This window comes from Pristiophorus japonicus, chromosome 5, assembly GCF_044704955.1.
Source record: "Pristiophorus japonicus isolate sPriJap1 chromosome 5, sPriJap1.hap1, whole genome shotgun sequence".
In the NCBI taxonomy this organism is placed as follows: Eukaryota; Metazoa; Chordata; class Chondrichthyes; family Pristiophoridae; genus Pristiophorus; species Pristiophorus japonicus.
This window is the reverse complement of record NC_091981.1, coordinates 275,945,945-275,966,409: the sequence shown is the minus strand read 5'-3', so window position 1 is coordinate 275,966,409 and position 20,465 is coordinate 275,945,945. Positions and strand designations below refer to the sequence as shown.

General features: G+C 44.8%; 1 protein-coding gene across 2 annotated transcripts in view; it reads left to right on the top strand.

Annotated features, from left to right (window-relative positions):
- The first annotated feature begins 6,356 nt into the window (after window positions 1–6,356).
- LOC139264009 (actin-related protein 3B) overlaps window positions 6,357–20,465 on the top strand; it is a 184,602-nt gene continuing 170,493 nt past the window's right edge. For both annotated transcript variants that reach the window (XM_070880112.1, XM_070880111.1), the window contains exon 1: window positions 6,357–6,493. In XM_070880112.1, coding sequence (XP_070736213.1) covers window positions 6,450–6,493 — 44 coding nt within the window. In that variant the 5' untranslated portion in view covers window positions 6,357–6,449. The remainder of the gene's footprint in view (window positions 6,494–20,465) is intronic.

Here is a 20,465-nt window from a genome sequence, read left to right as displayed (position 1 = left end):
CAGTTATAAATGGGCGGCCCCTTATTCTAAGATCATGTCCTCTAGTTCTAGTCTCCCCTTTAGGCGGAAACATCCTCTCTGCATCCACCTTGTCAAGCCCCCTCATAATCTTATACGTTTCGATAAAATCACCTCTCATTCTTCTGAATTCAATGAGTAGAGGCCCAACCTACTCAACCTTTCCTCATAAGTCAACCCCCTCATCTCTGGAATCAACCTAGTGAACCTTCTGTGAACTGCCTCCAAAGCAAGTATATCCTTTCGTAAATATGGAAACCAAAACTGCATGCAGTATTCCAGGTGTGGCCTCACCAATACCATGACTTCCCTGCTTTTATACTCCATCCCCTTTGCAACAAAGGCCAAGATTCCATTGGCCTTCCTGATCACTTGCTGTACCTGCATACTAACCTTTTGTGTTTCATGCACATGTACCCCCAGGTCCTGCTGTACTGCAGCACTTTGCAATCTTTCTCCATTTAAATAATAGCTTGCTCTTTGATTTGTTTCTGCCAAAGTGCATGACCTCACACTTTCCAACATTATACTCCATCTGCCAAATTTTTCCTCACTCACTTAGCCTGTCTATGTCCTTTTGCAGATTTTGTGTGTCCTCCTCAAACATTGCTTTTCCTCCCATCTTTGTATCGTTGGCAAACTTGGCCATGTTACACTCAGTCCCTTCCTCCAAGTCATTAATATAGATTGTAAGTAGTTGGGGTCCCAGAACTGATCCCTGTGGCACCCCACTAGTCACTAGCCAACCCGAGAATGAACCATTTACCCCTACTCTCTGTTTTCTGTTAGTTAGCCAATCCTCTATCCATGCTAATATATTACCCCCGACCCCGTGATTTTTTAACTTGTGCAGTAACCTTTTATATGGCACCTTGTCAAATGCCTTCTGGAAGTCCAAATACATCACATCCACTAGTTCCCTTTTTTCCACCCTGTTCGTTACATCCTCAAAGAACTCCAGCAAATTTGTCAAACATGACTTCCCCTTCATAAATCCATGCTGTCTCTGCCTGACTGAATTTTGCTTTTCCAAATGTCCTGCTACTGCTTCTTTAATAATGGACTCCAACATCTTCCCAACCACAGCTGTTAGGCTAACTGGTTTATAGTTTCCTGCTTTAGTGTCAAGCTCATTGATTTTAGGAGAACAGATTTTTAATTGATGGAAATTGCTGCTGAAATTACATAGCACTCAATGAGTAACCCCATGTAATAATATATTAAGTTTTAACTTTTCTACAAGTGAGGCTGAAGACCATTCTTTTTTCCAGGTTATCTTTCTCATGTTTTTCCTCTGGTCTTACCAATCCATACACCAATTGCAGTGGAAAGGTTGGGCTCGATTCGCAGACCGTGAGTATAGAAGATTAAGGGGTGATCTAATTAAGGTGTTTAAGATGATTAAATGATTTGAGAGGGGAGATCGAGAGAAACGATTTCCTTTGGTGGGGGATGGGTACAGAACAAGGGGGCATAACTTCACAATTAGAGCTAGACTGTTCAAGGCTGAAACCAGGAATCCTAGAAATTTATAACACACAAGGAGGCCATTTTGGCCCATCGTGTCTGTGCCGACCAACAAAGAGCTATCCAGCCTAATCCCACTTTCCAGCTCCTGGTCCGTAGCCTTGCAGGTTATGTCACTTCAAGTGCACATCCAAGTACTTTTTAAAAGTGGTGAGGGTTTCTGCCTCTACCACCCTTTCAGGCAGTGAATTCCAGACCCCCATCACCCTCTGGGTGAAAAGAATTCCCCTCAAATCCCCTCTAAACTTCCTACCAATTATTTAAATCTATACCCCCTGGCTGTTGACATCTCTGCTAAGGGAAATAGGTCCTTCCTATCCATTCTATCTACACCCCTCAAAATGTTATACACCTCAATAAGCGTTCCCCTCAGCCTCCTCTTTTCTAACGAATACAAACCAAGCCTATCCAATCTTTCCTCATAGCTAAATTTCTCCAGTCCAGGTAACATCCTCCTCTGTACCCTCTCTAGTGCAATCACATCTTTCCTGTAATGTGGTAATCAGAACTGCATGCAGTAATCTGGCTGTGGCTTAACTAGTGTTTTATACAGTTCAAGCATAATCTCCCTGCTCGTGTATTCTATGCCTCGGCTAATAAAGGCAAGTATTCTGTACGTCTTCTTAACCACCTTATCTACCAGTCCTGTTACCTTCAGGGATCTGTGGACATGCACTCCAAGTTTCCTTTGTTCCTCTACACTTCTCAGTGTCCTACCATTTAATGTGTATTCCCTTGCTTTGTTAGCCCTCTCCACTTGCCACTGGACCAAGACCTAGCTCTGTCAAGCCTGTGTGGTGGTTGGTGTGCAACGGCCACCATACGTTAAAAAAAATCCATGCACAGGCATCTTCCACCCTTCAGGATGTAGTTCAGGATCTGGAATATTTAGGTCCTTCATTGAAACACCTGTGAACTCATCCCTTTTTTGGCGTGGAAGTGAGTCATCCTCGATACGAGGGACTGCCTATGATTGATTGATAACCTTCCCCAAATGCATAAACTCACACTTCACCGGATTGAATTTCATTTGCCACTGTTCTGCCCACCTGACCAGTTTATTGATATCTTCTTCGCACTTCTTGACACAAAGGGTAGTGGAAATTTGGAACGCTCTCCCCCAAAAAAGCTGTTGAGGCTGAGGGGAGGGGGGGTCAATTGAAAATTTCAAAACTAAAATTGATCGATTTTTGTCAGGCAAGGTTATTAAAGATTATAGCACCAAGACGGGTAAATGGAATTAAGATACAGATCAGCCATGATTTAATTGCATGACGGAACAGCTTGAGGGGCTGAATGACCTTCTTTTGTACCTATCGCTGCTAATTGTGGCTTCATATTTGGCTTTCCTGGTGGAAAGTCATCTGTTCGATATCTCCTCACAACATTGTGGTGCTGCACTACATCTCCTGTTGCGTTGCCTAGTTACTTTGCTTAGCCAAAACAAATTACTGAGTTAACGAGTCCCAAGTGTCAGCTTTTGAATCTGGTTTTGGGAGTCCATGTTCCATGTTTATGTGTAGTGTGTGAGGTTGCAGCCCCTCTTCCACTATTTGATGGGGCTGCTCCTCGATTTTTGGTTGCACTTCAGTCCCACACTCTTGATGTTTGGGCACCCGGTGCGGAGGGGAGTGGGTAAGGCGGAGGACCTCCTCACAGGACTGCTCCTGGGCCTGGCCAAGGTGGCCATTAACCAGTCCAGGCAGCGGGCGGTCGAGGGGGTCGTTCAGCCTGACTTCCTGCCTCTCTTCCGCGGCAATGTTCGTGCCGGGTGTCCCTGGAGATGGAGCATGCAGTGTCCATCGATACGCTTAAGGTCTTCTGCGACCGGTGGGCACCGGAGGGACTGGAGTGCATTATCACAACCAGGAACAACATTTTAAGTTGCTTTATTAAGGTTCCTTTAAATGTTGTTTTTGTTAATTTACAGTTTCTAGTGGTTGTGCCCCTGGTTGAATTGGCAAATTGCTGGTATTTAAAAAGAGTTGAATCTGGTTTTGTTGGTTTTGGAACACCCACCAAAGTCTGTTTGCCTCTTGAAATAAAAGCCTTAATTTAACATTTTTAATCAATTACCATTGGCAGCAAAATAAACACTAGAACTCAAACCATAGGAACACATGGATATTCAGGACTAGAAAAAAATACATTTTGGCCCACCTGGTTAGCCCCAGAGCCCACACACAGAACACAACATTATATCCCTCAATTGGTGCCAAATGCTCTCCCTACTCTCAGCATGGATGGTGTCTGGGGAATCCACTCCAAACATTCATAGAACCATAGAAACATAGAAATTAGGTGCAGGAGTAGGCCATTCGGCCCTTTGAGCCTGCACCGCCATTCAATAGGATCATGGCTGATTATTCAACCTCAATACCGCTTTCCTACTTTCTCGCCATACCCCTTGATCCCTTTGGCCGTAAGGGCTATATCCAACTCCCTTTTGATTATATCTAACGAAACACCTTTGTAAACTTGAGGTCATCTAAAATTCTGCTGCCTGTGTCCTAACTCCCACCAATTCCCCTTCACCATCACCCCTGTGCTTACTAACCTATAGTGGCTTCCGGTTAAGCAACGCCTCGATTTCAAAATTCTCGTCCTTGTTTTCAAATCCCTCCATGGCCTCGCTCCTCCCTATCTCTGTAATATCCTCCAGCCTCACAACCATGTACAGTAGACACCTCAAGTCGCTGGAGAAATACCACCAACGATGTCTCCGCAAGATCCTACAAATCCCCTGGGAGGACAGACGCACTAACATTAGCATCCTCGACCAGGCCAACATCCCCAGCATTGAAGCACTGACCACACTTGATCAGCTCCGCTGGGCAGGCCACATTGTCCGCATACCAGACATGTGACTCCCAAAGCAAGCGCTTTACTCGGAACTCCTTCACGGCAAATGAGCCAAAGGTGGGCAGAGGAAATGTTACAAGGACATCCTCAAAGCCTCCCTAATAAAGTGCAACTTCCCCACCGACACCTGGCCAAAGACCATCCTAAGTGGAGGAAGAGCATCCGGGAAGGCGCTGACCACCTCTAGTCTCATCGCCGAGAGCATGCAGAAATCAACGCAGGCAGCGGAAAGAATGTGCGGCAAATCAGTCCCACCCACCCTTTCCCCCTACAACTATCTGTCCCACCTGTGACAGGGACTGTGGCTCTCGTATTGGACTGTTCAGCCAGCTGAGGACTCACCGAGGCACTGTCTATGATTGATTGATAGAAATACAAGTTTTTGTTGTGTCAAGCAGCTGCAGTATATCTGAACTGTTATTTGACCTTAAACAGAAAATGCTGGAAATACTCAGCAGGTCAGGCAGCATCTGTGGAGAGAGAAACAGAGTTAACGTTTCAGGTCGAAGCACATGGGATTGGGGGTAGTGTGCTGACATGGATTGAGAACTGGTTGTCAGACAGGAAGCAAAGAGTAGGAGTAAATGGGGACTTTTCAGAATGGCAGGCAGTGACTAGTGGGGTACCGCAAGGTTCTGTGCTGGGGCCCCAGCTGTTTACACTGTACATTAATGATTTAGACGAGGGGATTAAATGTAGTATCTCCAAATTTGCGGATGACACTAAGTTGGGTGGCAGTGTGAGCTGCGAGGAGGATGCTATGAGGCTGCAGAGCGACTTGGATAGGTTAGGTGAGTGGACAAATGCATGGCAGATGAAGTATAATGTGGATAAATGTGAGGTTATCCACTTTGGTGGTAAAAACAGAGAGACAGACTATTATCTGAATGGTGACAGATTAGGAAAAGGGGAGGTGCAAAGAGACCTGGGTGTCATGGTACATCAGTCATTGAAGGTTGGCATGCAGGTACAGCAGGCGGTTAAGAAAGCAAATGGCATGTTGGCCTTCATAGCGAGGGGATTTGAGTACAGGGCAGGGAGGTGTTGCTACAATTGTACAGGGCCTTGGTGAGGCCACACCTGGAGTATTGTGTACAGTTTTGGTCTCCTAACCTGAGGAAGGACATTCTTGCTATTGAGGGAGTGCAGTGAAGGTTCACCAGACTGATTCCTGGGATGGCGGGACTGACCTATCAAGAAAGACTGGATCAACTGGGCTTGTATTCACTGGAGTTCAGAAGAATGAGAGGGGACCTCATAGAAACGTTTAAAATTCTGACGGGGTTAGACAGGTTAGATGCAGGAAAAATGTTCCCAATGTTGGGGAAGTCCAGAACCAGGGGACACAGTCTAAGGATAAGGGGTAAGCCATTTAGGACCGAGATGAGGAGGAATTTCTTCACCCAGAGAGTGGTGAACCTGTGGAATTCTCTACCACAGAAAGTTGTTGAGGCCAATTCACTAAATATATTCAAAAAGGAGTTAGATGAAGTCCTTACTACGAGGGGAATCAAGGGGTATGGTGAGAAAGCAGGAATGGCGTACTGAAGTTGCATGTTCAGCCATGAACTCGTTGCATGGCGGTGCAGGCTAGAAGGGCCGAATGGCCTACTCCTGCACCTAGTTTCTATGTTTCTATTTCCAACATTTACTGTTTGGATTTCAGATTTCCAGCATGTGCAGTATTTTTTTTTGCTTTTGTGCTGTTTGACTTTTTGCTCTTTGGATGATCCCAGTGTTTGGGAGGCCTCGGAGTGGAGATGATTTGGGTGGAGTGAGATTGAGAGGTGCCAAGTGGACACCAATATTGGGATGGGCCGACAAACAACTTTGGGCCAGCTTGCAGATAGGAGGCGCAAGATCCGGGTAGGCAGCGCCCTCTGGCGGCAGTGACCCCGGAAGTGCTCGGCGCATAGTTACTGCAGAGACGCGGCCGGCAGTTGGCGGTGACGACGGCGGCTCCATGCTTGAAAATCACCATTCGTTGGTCATATAACCTACATTTAAAAAAGTTTCAATATTGATTTGACGAACTTGACAGCATGGCTGGACATTTACCTCCTTGTGTGGTTGACTGCGGAACAGGGTGAGTTCGGTGTCTCGTGGATATTTGCCGGTGCGTGGCACGGAGGGCCCCGAGAGCGGGCCGGACCGGAGTCTGTCACAGCGGCTGCCTTGGTTACGGCCGCCGCCAGCTGGTTGTGGGGGAGGGTCAGGGAGCCGCGCGCTGCCTGCGCTGCAGGACAAGAACAGCTGTCGCTCTAGCTCTCAGCCTGTGTCCCCTCCCAACAACCTGCAAAGCAAAATCCGCTGCTCGCATTGGTGATTCTTAACCGTACTAAATATTTGTCACTGCACTTGTCATTTTAAATAATGCTGTATTAATAAACGTGCGTTCTTCGTGAGTTTTTTTTGTTAAGTTTTATGTTAATTATCTGAACTTTAATATATTGACTTTGTATTATAAGTCAGCATTATTTGTGATTTATGTTCATTATTTGAACCTTTATATGTAATATTTTGTATTATAACCCAGCATTATTTATTAATTATTTGAACTTTTTGTATTATAATCCAGCATTATTTGTTAATTATATGTGCTTTGTTGTATTTAATATTATTTGGAAGATACCCAGCATTATTTATGTGAATTACATGGACATTTTAAATTTGTTTAATACTGAGCGAAATTTGCTATTTGCGTCATGACCCGCATTATTGATTATGTTAATTTTTTTAACTTTATTACATGTTTGTATTATACCCAGCTTTATTTATGTTAATTATATGAACTTTATTATTTTTAATTTTCTATTCAATATTATTTATGATATTTAGCATTGATATTTAAGGCCAGTATTATAAGATCTTTTAATATTATTTATTTATATAAAAGCTGCAATGTTTTTTTTCTGTTGCTTTGATTGATTTGCATTATTTTGTAAAAACAAAACCACTCCAAACATCCTAATTAACTTGATTTGACATTTCAGCAGGTTGTTTTTGGAACAGGATGATATTAGCAGCTTTTACATGCAAACTGAAATGTTGCGATCTAGTCCTGTTAATTCAACATAATTTGTTGTGCTAAAATATTTCAATTATCTGGTAATTCAATTTGAGTGACTTTGAATTTGTGGGATAAGCTGTGCATATATTTTTTTTAATTGTGAAAATTGGTATTTACATCCGAAGAGTATGAATGCAATCTGATAATAGTGTATATGTTGTCACTTGCAGAAAGATGAATAATTTGCTAGTCATGATTTCCTTTTTATGTCTTTTATTGAGAAAATATCAAAATATTTCAGCTGCCCTTAGTTTTACCGTGGACAAGCAATCAAATCTGCCACTTCATTTGAAACAGCATCTGCTTATTTTCTGTCTTTTTTTAAAAAAGTATTGTGGACATGCATTACAAATGAATCTGGTGTATTTAAAGCTGCAGTCCCCTGAACCTGCCTCAATATATTAACTCATTGGTGTACAAGCAAGAAATAAAGAAGCCTATCGTTTCAAAATATTTTAATTTATATTTACTATTTGTTTAGAAGATCGTTCTTTCAGCAGGGATTCATTTGCAAGATTGTGTGTACTTTTTGTCTGGGAGTAAATTTGTCTCTTATTTTGCTCTCTACACCGGGGAGAACTCCCCTGCTCCTCTTCAAAATAGTGCCACCCGAGAGGGCAGAGGAGTCCTCGGTTTAACATCTCATCTGAAAGACGGCACCTCCGATAGTGCAGCGTTCCTTCAGCACTGCACTGGAGTGTCAACCTAGATTTATTTTTGTGCTTTAGTGTTTGGAGTGGGACTTGAATCCTTCTGATTCAGAGCTAAGTAGCTGCACCTTAGTGTCAGTTGTGGCTCAGTGGGTAGCACTTTCGCCTCCTGAGTCAGAAGGTTGTGGATTCAAGTCCCACTCCAGGGACTAAAGCACAAAAAAATCTAGGTTGACACTCCAGTGCAGTGCTGAAGGAACGCTGCACTATTGGAGGTGCCGTCTTTCAGATGAGATGTTAAACTGAGGACTCGTCTGCCCTCTCGGGTGGCACTATTTTGAAGAAGAGCAGGGGAGTTCTCCCCGATGTTCTGGCCAATATTTATCCCTCAATCAACATATTAAAAAAAAACAGGTTATCTGGTCATTATCACATTGCTGTATGTGGGAGCTTGCTGTGAACAAGTTGGCTGCCGCGTGTCCTGCGTTACAACAGTGTCTACACTCTAAAAGTACTTCATTGGCTGTAAAGTGTTTTGAGATGTCTGGTGGTCGTGAAAGACGTTATATAATTGCAAATCTTTTCTTTGAGTAGGCATGTGGGTGATTTATGGATCAATGACCTTAGTCAGCAAAAGAGGTTTCAGGTCAGAAAGACATGTTTCTCTCTCCATAGATCTTGTGATCTGAGTGTTTTCAGCACGTTCTGACTTTATTTCAGATTTCAGCAGAAGAAATAAGAACAGGAGTAGGCCATACGGCCCTTCCGCCCTTCAATAAGATCATTGCTGATCTGATCATGGACTCGGCTCCACTTCCCCGCCCGCTCCCCATAACCCCTTATTCCCCTCGTCGTTTAAGAAACTGTCTATTTCTGTCTTAACTTTATTCAATGTCCCAGCTTCCTCAGCTCTCTCAGGTAGCGAATTCCACAGATTTACAACCCTCTGAGAGAAGAAATTTCTCCTCATCTTTGTTTTAAATGGGTGGCACCTTATTTCCCTTATTCTACGATCATGCCCTCTCATTCTAGTCTTCCCCCATCAGTGGAAACATCCTCTCTGCATCCACGTCGTCAAGCCCCCTCATAATATACGTTGCAATAAGATCACCTCTCATCACCTGAATTCCAATGAGTAGAGGCCCAACCTACTCAGCCTTTTCTCAAAAGTCAACCCCCTCATCCCTGGAATCAACCTAGTGAACCTTCTCTGAACTGCCTCCAAAAGCAAGTATATCCTTTCGTAAATATGGAAACCAAAACTGCACACAGTATTCTAGGTGTGGCCTCACCAATACCTTACATAGCTGTAGTAAGACTTCCCTGCTTTTATACTCCATCCCCTTTGCAATAAAGGCCAAGATACCATTGGCCTTCCTGATCACTTGCTGTACCTACATACTATCCTTTTGCGTATCATGCACAAGTACCCCCAGGGTCCCGCTGTACTGCGGCACTTTGCAATCATTCTCCATTTCAATAATAACTTGCTCTTTGATTTTTTTTCTGCCGAAGTGCATGACCTCACACTTTCCAACATTATACTCCATCTGCCAAATTTTTGTCCACTCACTCAGCCTGTCTATGTACTTTTGCAAATGTGTGTGTCCTCCTCACACATCTGCTATTTGCTTGGGTGATCTGTATCCTGGCCTCTGCTGAAGCTGGTCTGATGTGATCCAGGCAGTAGGATACACAATGGTCTGGGGCACATCTTCCTTTTTGACCTTTCTCTGCTCGGTGTTGAGTGCACCGTGCAATGAAATCAAGAACTCCTAAGGCTGGGGCTTTAAACTTGCATCTCAAATTTGGTGTGCTACCTTGCATTGATGCATATTGACTGTGCTGCATCCTTGTTCTTGGGGCAGAAATCTATTCCGAAGAGGCAGCATTGTAAGTACACAAGCCAGATGGAAATATATATCTTTAGAATGGATAGTATTCGATTCATTTCTTTTAATATCAGCTGGTAGTTCAAATTTTGTGTATGTTTATCTTGCATATTGCAATTTTTCCGGGATAATTGGATAAATATTTGAAGCTGAGGAAAGTAACAGGCTGTGGGAAGAGATTGGGGCAGTGTTAAGTTTTCGATTGCCCAAGCAAAGTGCTGGCAGGCATGAAGGGCTGATTGGCCTCCTTCGGTGTGATAAAAATCTGTGGATGGAAGGAGAGTGAAAATGCAGCTTTTTAAAAAATGGTGCTGATGGCTTATAATCAATAAATTTGATATGGAATTGAAGGTAAGAACAGATCTCGTAGCTCAAGACTGAGCATCCGTATCCCATCACAACATGTAACCTCATGACCAGTCATATCCCTCATTCCACCATCGCCATTAAGCCAAATAACCAACCCCAGTTCAATGAGGAGTAGGGAAGAGCATGCTGAGAGCAGCATGAGGTGCTAACCTGGTGAAGCTTACAGCACATGCTACAGAGAGAGCTAAGCAATTCTACAACCAATGGTCAAAGCTTTGCAGTCCTGCCGCACCCTGTTGTGGTGGACAATTAAGCAACTAACAACTGGAGGGGAAGTCTCCATGAACATCCCCATCTTCAACGATGGCGGAGCCCTGCACATGAGCGTAATAGTCAAGGGTGAGGCGTTCAAAACAATCTTCAGCCAGAAGTGCCGAGTGGATGATCCTTCATGGCCTCTTCCTGAGGACCCCACCATCACAGATACCAGTCTTTAGCCAATTGAATTCACTCCATATAACATCAAGAAACGGCTGAATGAGCTGACCACAGCAACGGTTACGAAGCCCGACAACATCCGGGCTGTAGTGCTGAAGATCTATGATTCAGAATTAGCCCCCTCTCTAGCCAAGCTGTTCCAGTTCAATTAAAACACTGGCATCTATCCGATAATGTGAAAAATTGCTCCGGTATGTCTTGTTCACAAAAAGCAGGGCAAATCCAACCTAGCCAATTAATGCACTATCGGCACACTTTCAATCATCAAGTGTTGGAAGGAGTTGTCGACAGTGCTGTTAAGCAGTGCTTACTCAATAACCACCTCAGCAGTGCTCAGTTTGGGTTCCTCCAGGACTACTCTGCTCCAGACCTTATTCCAGCCTTGGCCCAAACCTGGACACTAGCTGAGATGAGTGTGACTGACTTTGTTCATTCGACAAGAGTGTGGTACCAAAGAGCCCTAAATCTGAAGTCAATATGGATCAGATGGAAAAAATCTCTGGTGGCTGGAGTTATATCTGGCACAAAGGAAGATGATTGTGGTTGTTGGAGGTCAATCGTCCAGGCCTGGGCTGATGTTACTTGCCACTTAAGTGCCAGGCAACGACCATCTCCAACAAGAGTAGTGTAACCACCTCCCCATGACAATCAGTGGCATCCTGGGGGTCACGACTGACCAGAAATGCTACCTATAAATGCAGTGGCGACTAGCGCGGTTCCAAGTCGGGGTATTCTGCAACGGGTTGCTCATTTCCCAATTCTCCAAAGCCTCCCCACCACCTACAAGGCACAAATTAGGAGTGTGATGGAATATGCTCCACTTGCCTGGATGGGCGTAGCTGCAACAACACTGAAAGCTCGATACCATGCCGGAAAAAGCAGTCCGCGTGATCATCACATCATCCACCAGCTTGAACATCGACTCGCTCCACCACCTGCATACTGTGGCTGCAGTGTGTACCATCTATAAAAAGCGCAGCAGCAAGTTGCCAAGCACTCATCCTGCACCACCTAGAAGGACGAGGGCAGTAGGCACATGGGAAATACCATCACCTCCAACTCACACACCATTCATACTTGGACACATATTACCATTCGTTCATTGCCGCTAAGTCAAAATCCTGGCATTTTCTAAGCACTGAAGGAGTACCTTCACCACATAGACTGCAGCGGTTCAAGAAGAACGCCCATCGCCACCTTCTCGAGGGCAACTAGTAATGGGCAATAAATGCCGTCCTTGCCAGCGACGGCCATATCCCGAGAATGGATCATTTAAAAGAAAAGTCTTAAAGGAATCATTTTTTTTCTGTTGCTATTGACAAAAACTGGGGCAAGCAGACATTTTTCTCAGCCTGTATCCTTTCCCTACATGAACAACCTGCAAAGTGAACTTCAAGGATACCTGAATGTGGAACAAAGGTCCTTGTAGCATTATTTATCTGCCTGCTGCTTATGTATGCATGCAGTGTCATTTTTCACTGCCATGCAAGAAATGAACAATAATAACCCCTTCAGTCACTGAATAATTTAATACCCTGATGTATTCTTGGGTATTCATGTAATTATGATTTCAATAAAGATTTGCTCAGAAATCAAATTACATGTGATACCATTCAGGCTCAAGGAAGTAAAAACTGGTGGTGATGAAATAGCAGTGATACAGACAGGATAGCATGTTCAGTAAGGAAAAAAAATAAAGCTTCCATTTTATATTAAAAAAGATATCAATGCAGAATTAGAATCATTTAGAATTTTGCTGCAGCCACTTTGCCCATTGTGCTTTTGCCTGCTTCCCCGTCACTTAACAATCTTAATCCCATTTACAAAACATAGAATTACATTGCATAGAATTTACAGCACAGAAACAGGCCATTCAGCCAGACAAGTCTATACTGGTTTTTAATGCTACACACAGGGTGAGATATAGAAACATAGAAACATAGAAACATAGAAACATAGAAAATAGGTGCAGGAGCAGGCCATTCAGCCCTTCTAGCCTGCACCGCCATTCAATGAGTTCATGGCTGAACATGAAACTTCAGTACCCACTTCCTGCTTTCTCGCCATACCCCTTGATCCCCCGAGTAGTAAGGACTTCATCTAACTCCCTTTTGAATATATTTAGTGAATTGGCCTCAACTACTTCCTGTGGTAGAGAATTCCACAGGTTCACCACTCTCTGGGTGAAGAAGTTTCTCCTTATCTCGGTCCTAAATGGCTTACCCCTTATCCTTAGACTGTGACCCCTGGTTCTGGACTTCCCCAACATTGGGAACATTCTTCCTGCATCCAACCTGTCCAAACCCGTCAGAATTTTAAACGTTTCTATGAGGTCCCCTCTCACTCTTCTGAACTCCAGTGAATACAAGCCCAGTTGATCCAGTCTTTCTTGATAGGTCAGTCCCACCATCCCGGGAATCAGTCTGGTGAATCTTCGCTGCACTCCCTCAATAGCAAGTATGTCCTTCCTCAAGTTAGGAGACCAAAACTGTACACAATACTCCAGGTGTGGCCTCACCAAGGCCCTGTACAACTGTAGCAACACCTCCCTGCCCCTGTACTCAAATCCCCTCGCTATGAAGGCCAACATGTCATTTGCTTTCTTAACCGCCTGCTGTACCTGCATGCTTATGAAGCTTATCAACATATCCTTCTATTCCTGTTTTCATGTGTTTATCTAGCTTTCCCTTAAATGCATCTTTACTATTCGTCTCAACCACTCCATAGACCACATTACAACATAATTCTAAAAAGACAAGGAGTGTTAAAAAAACAAGCCTGAAGGCTCTGAGTCTCGCTGCGAGGAGCATTCGTAATAAGGTGAATGAATTAACTGTGCAGATAGCTATTAATGGATATGATGTAGTTGGGATTCCGGAGACATGGCCCCAGGGTAACCAAGGCTAGGAACTCAACATCCAGGGGTATTCAATATTCAGGAAGGAGGTGCAAAGAGACCTGGGTGTCATGGTACATCAGTCATTGAAGGTTGGCATGCAGGTGCAGCAGGCGGTTAAGAAAGCAAATGGCATGTTGGCCTTCATAGCAAGGGGATTTGAGTACAGGGGCAGGGAGGTGTTACTACAATTGTACAGGGCCTTGGTGAGGCCACACCTGGAGTATTGTGCACAGTTTTGGTCTCCTAACCTGAGGAAGGACATTCTTGCTATTGAGGGAGTGCAGCGAAGGTTCACCAGACTGATTCCCGGGATGGCGGGACTGACCTATCAAGAAAGACTGGATCAACTGGGCTTGTATTCACTGGAGTTCAGAAGAATGAGAGGGGACCTCATAGAAACATATAAAATTCTGACGGGGTTAGACAGGTTAGATGCAGGAAGAATGTTCCCAATGTTGGGGAAGTCCAGAACCAGGGGTCACAGTCTAAGGATAAGGGGTAAGCCATTTAGGACCGAGATGCGGAGGAACTTCTTCACCCAGAGAGTGGTGAACCTGTGGAATTCTCTACCACAGAAAGTTGTTGAGGCCAGTTCACTAAATATATTCAAAAAGGAGTTAGATGAGGTCCTTACTGCTAGGGGGATCAATGGGTATGGCGAGAAAGCAGGAATGGGGTACTGAAGTTGAATGTTCAGCCATGAACTCATTGAATGGCGGTGCAGGCTAGAAGGGCCGAATGGCCTACTCCTGCACCTATTTTCTATGTTTCTATGATAGACAGAAAGGAAAAGGAGATGGGGTAATGTTACTGGTTAAAGAGGAGATTAACACAATAGTAAGGAAGGACATTAGCTTGGATGATGTGAAATCTATAAGGGTAGAGCTGCGGAACACCAAAGGGCAGAAAACGGGCGACTTTAATCTACATCTAGATTGGGCTAACCAAACTGGTAGCAATACTGTGGAGGAGGATTTCCTGGAGTGTATAAGGGATGGTTTTCTAGACCAATATGTCGAGGAACCAACTGGAGAGCAGGCCATCCTAGACTTGGTCTTGTGTAATGAGAGAGGATTAATTAGCAATCTTGTGGTGCGAGGCCCCTTGGGGAAGAGTGACTATAATATGGTAGAATTCTTCATTAAGATGGCGAGTGACACAGTTAATTCAGAGATTAGGGTCCTGAACTTAAGGAAAGGTAACTTCGATGGTATGAGACGTGAATTGGCTAGGATTGACTGCCGAATCATACTTAAAGGGTTTACTTCAAAAGTTTCTATAGATATGTGAAGAGAAAAAGATTAGTGAAGGCTAATGTAGGTTCCTTGCAGTCAGAATCAGGTGAATTCATAATGGGGAACAAGGAAATGGCAGACCAATTGAACAAATACTTTGGTTCTGTCTTCACTAAGGAAGACACAACCTCCCGAAAATACTAGGGGACTGAGGGTCGAGCGAAAAGGGGGAACTGAGGGATATCCTTATTAGTCAGGAAATGGTGTTAGGGAAATTGATGGGATTGAAGGCCGATAAATCCCCAGAGCCTGATAGTCTGCATCCCAGAGTACTTAAGGAAGTGGCCCTAGAAATAGTAGATGCATTTACCAACATTCCATGGACTCTGGATCAGTCCCTATGGATTGGAGAGTAGCTAATGTAACCTCACTTTTTTTAAAAGGCGAGAGAGAGAAAACAGAGCATTATAGACTGGTTAGTCTGACATCGGTAGTGGGGAAAATGCTGGAATTAATTATTAAAGATGTAATAGCAGCGCATTTGGAAAGCAGTGACAGGATCGGTCCAAGTCAGCATGGATTTATGAAAGGGAAATCATGCTTGACAAATCTTCTAGAATTTTTTGAGGATGTAACATGTAGAGTGGACAAGGGAGAACCAGTGGATGTGGTGTATTTGGACTTTCAAAAGGCTTTTGACAAGGTCCCACATAAGAGATGAGTGTGCAAAATTAAGGCAAATGGTATTGGGGTTAATGTATTGATGTGGATAGAGAACTGGTTGGCAGACAGGAAGCAAAGAGTGGGAATAAACGGGTCTTTTTCAGAATGGCAGGCAGTGACTAGTGGGGTACCGCAAGGTTCAATGCTGGGACCCCAGCTATTTACAATATATATAAATGATATAGATGAAGGAATTGAATGTAATATCTCCAAGTTTGCAGATGACACTAAGCTGGGTGGCAGTGTGAGCTGTGAGGATGATGCAAAAAGGCTGCAGGGTAACTTGGACAGGTTAGGGGAGTGGGCAAATGCATGGCAGATGCAGTATAATGTGGATAAGTGTGAGGTTATCCACTTTAGTGGCAAAAACAGGAAGGCAGATTATTATCTGAATGATGACAGATTAGAAAAAGGGGAGGTGTAACGGTGTCGTACATCAGTCATTGAAAGTAGGCATGCAGGTGCAGTAGGCAGCAAAGAAAGCAAATGGCATGTTGGCCTTCATAGCGAGAGGATTTGAGTATAGGAGCAAGGAGGTCTTGGTGAGTCCACACCTTTAGTATTGTGTGCAGTGTTGGTCTCCCAATCTGAGGAAGGACATGCTTGCTATTGAGGGAGTGCAGCGATGATTCACCAGACTGATTTCCGGGATGGCAGGACTGACACATGAAGAAAGACTGGATCGACTAGGCTTATATTTGTTATGTCTTCAATAAGGAGTCAGACTAGATACTGCAAGCTTAAAGTAAGTGTGACTGTAGTCCTTTTATTACAGATCACAGAGTGCCTCTCCAGCCTGTGAAGCCTCCTTATATACAGGTGCTCCCAAGAGATTGTGGGATCCTTTGGGACTCCAGGGTATAAGCTCTCTGGTGGTTAGACATGGTAATTACAGGTTTACATATAAAAATAGTAATCTCAAGATTGCTACCAGTGCCACGTGCTAGTCAGAGTATCAATCGCAGAATAGCCCAGATGAATACGTGGCTTGAGGAGTGGTGTAGAAGGGAGGGATTCAAATTCCTGGGACATTGGAACCGGTTCTGGGGGAGGTGGGACCAGTACAAATTGGACGGTCTGCACCTGGGCAGAACTAGAACCAATGTCCTCGGGGGAGGGTTTGCTAGTGCTGTTGGGGAGGGGTTAAACTAATACGGCAGGGATGGGAACCTATGCAGGGAGACAGAGGGAAGTAGAATGGGGGCAGAAGCAAAAGATAGAAAGAAGAAAAATAAAAGTGGAGGGCAGAGAAACTCGAGGCAAAAAGCAAAAGGGGCCACATTACAGCAAAATTCTAAAGGGGCAAAGGGTGTCAAAAAGTCAAGCTTGAAGGCTCTGTGCCTCAATGCAAGGAGTATTCGGAATAAGATGGACGAATTAACTGCGCAGATAGCAGTTAACGGATATGATGTAATTGGCATCACGGAGACATGGGTCCAGGGTGACCAAGGCTGGGAACTCAACATCCAGGGGTATTCAACATTTAGGAAGGATAGACAGAAACAAAAAGGAGGCGGGGTGGAATTGCTGGTTAAAGAGGAAATTAATGCAATAGTAAGGAAGGGCATTGGTTTGGATGATGTGGAATCTGTATGGGTAGAGCTGCGGAATACCCAAAGGGCAGAAAACGCCAGTGGGAGTTGTGTACAGACCACCAAACAGTAGTAGTGAGGTTGGGGACAGCATTAAACAAGAAATTAGGGATGCATGCAATAAAGGTATAGCAGTTATCATGGGCGACTTTAATCTACATATAGATTGGGCTAACCAAACTGGTAGCAATACAGTGGAGGAGCATTTCCTGCAGTGTATTAGGGACGGTTTTCTAGACCAATATGTCAAGGAAAAAAACCAGAGGGCTGACCATCCTAGACTCAGGGATGTGTACTGAGAAAGAACGAATTAGCAATCTTGGGGAAGAGTGAACATAATATTGCAGAATTCTCTATTAAGATGGAGAGTGACACAGTTAATTCAGAGACTAGGGTCCTGAACTTAAGGAAAAGTAACTTCAATGGTATGAGACGTGAATTGGCTAGCATAGTCAGGCAAATGATACTTAAAGGGTTGACAGTGGATAGGCAATGGCAAACATTTAAAAATCACATGGATGAACTTCAACAATTGTATCCCTGTCTGGAGTAAAAATAAAACGGGGAAGGTGGCTCAACCGTGGCTAACAAGGGAAATTAGGCATACTGTTAAATCCAAGGAAGAGGCATATAAATTGGCCAGAAAAAGCAGCAAACCTAAGGACTGGGAGAAATTTAGAATTCAGCAGAGGAGGACAAAGGGTTTAATTAGGAGGGGGGGAATACAATATGAGAGGAAGCTTGACTGGAACATAAAAATTGACTGCAAAAGCTTCTATAGATGTGTGAAGAGAAAGAGATTAGTGAAGACAAATGCAGTTCCCTTGCAGTCAGAATCAGGTGAATTTATAATGGGGAACAAAGAAATGGCAGACCAATTGAACAAATACTTTGGTTCTGTCTTCACGAAGGAAGACACATATAACCTTCTGGAAATACTAGAGGACCGAGGGTCTAGCGAGAAGGAGGAACTGCAGGAAATGCTTATTAGTCAAGGAATCCTCTTTTTTCCTGCCCTTCTGTGCAACAGAGCCACCCCTGGTGCCATGGACTTGGCTGCTGCTACCTTCCCCTGATGAGTCATCTCCCCAACAGTACCCAAGGTGATGTATCTGTTTTGGAGGGAGATGCCCGCAGGGGACCCCTGCACTTACCTACCTTCCACTGATCTTCATAATAGTCACCCATTCCCTATCTGCCTGTTTACTTGCGGTGTGACCAACTCACTAAACGTGCTATTCACGACATCCTCAGCATCGCGGATGCTCCAGAGTGAATCCATGCGCAGCTCCAATGCCACAATGTGGTCTGTCAGGAGCTGCAGATGGATACAGTTCCTGCACATGTCGTCAGGGACACACGAGTTCCCACATAGCACAGGAGGAGCATGACACAATGCCAAAGTTTCTTACTGCTAAGAACAAGAAGAAAAATAAAGAAAAAGAAAACTACTCACCACTCAACCAGCCAATCACTTACCCTCTTGGCTGTGACATCACCCTTCGATTACTTTTTACTTCTTTCTTACTTTTGACCCTGCACCAGCAGCAGCTCGCTGCTCGCTCCTCCTCTGGCCGCTGCTTCTTCGACTGCCGCCGATCCCCGGACTCCCGCTGAGCCTTTTATAGGCCGTCGCTGCTGCTCCCCGTCTGCCACCGACCCGGACTGCCACTGGGCCTTTAGAGGCCTCCGCTGCTCCCTGACTGCTGCTGACTCCGGACTGCCACTGGGCCTTTATAGGCCGTTGCTCACTCCTCCTCCGGCTGCTGCTCCTCCGACTGCTGCCGATCCCCGGACTCCCGCCGATCCCTGGACTCCCACTGGGCCTTTATAGGCAGTTGCTTGCCCTTCCTCCAGCCGCTGCTCCTCCGACATTAGCTTGTTGCAATATCTAGTTGACCCCGTACGATGACGCATCACATGCTTAGTACCAAACGTTTACATGGATCGTACAACAAAGGCAATTTGTTTGAACATAACAGCTTCCTAGCTTTCTCAAAGGCATTTTCTTGGCTTTTACCCCATACCCATTCATCTCCTTTACGCAGTAAAGTGTGCAGGGGTTCTAACAATGTGCTAAAACCTGGTAAGAAGTTACCAAAGTACTTCAGGAGTCCTAGAAACGACCACAGCTCCATCACGTTCTGTGGTCTTGGTGCGTTTTTGATTGCTTCCGTCTTCGAATCGGTGGGCCTGATGCCGTCCGCTGCAATTCTTCTCCCCAGGAACTCCACTTCAGGTGCCAGGAAAACGCACTTCAAGCGTTTTAGCCTGAGCCCCACACGATTAAGCTGACTAAGAACCTCCTCCAGGTTCTGCAGGTGCTCGACAGTGTCCTGACCTGTAACCAAGATGTCGTCTTGGAAGACCACGGTGCGCGGGACCGACTTCAGCAAGCTTTCCATATTCCTCTTATCGCCGCGGCCGATCGAATCCCAAACGGACATCTGTTGTAAACAAAAAGACCTTTGTGCATGTTGATGTAGGCGAGGCCTTTCGATGATTCCTCCAGCTCCTGCGTCATGTAGGCTGAGGTCAAGCCCAGCTTCGTGAACATTTTTCCTCCCGCCAGAGTCGCAAATAGGTTATCTGCCTTTGGTAGCGGATATTGATCCTGCAGTGAGAAATGATTGCTAGTTACTTTATAAACATCACAGATTCTGACGGTGCCGTCTCCCTTGAGGACTGGAACAATCAGACTGGCCCACTCATTGAATTCGATTGGCGAACTGATGCTCTCTCATTGCAGCCTGTCCAGCTCAATCTCCAGCCTCTCACTCATCATGTAAAGTACCGCTCTCGCCTTGTGATGGATGGGTCACGCCCCCGGAATGAAATGGATCTGCAATTTTGCTCCTTGGAACTTCCCGATGCTTGGTTCGAACAGCGAGGGGAACTTGCTTAGGACCTGGGCACATGAGGTGTAATTGACAGATGAAAGCACTCTGACGTCGTCCCAGTTCCAGCGTATCTTTCCCAGTCAACTCCTGACGAACAGCATGGGGCCACCGCCCAGTATCACCCAGAGTGGTAAATCGTGCACCGCTCCATCGTAGGAGACCTTTACGGTAGCACTACCGATTACGGGAATACGTTCCTTTGTGTACATTCTAAGTTTGGTATGAATGGGAGTCAGGACTGGCCTTGAAGCCTTGTTGCACCATAACTTATCGAAAGTCTTTTTATTCAT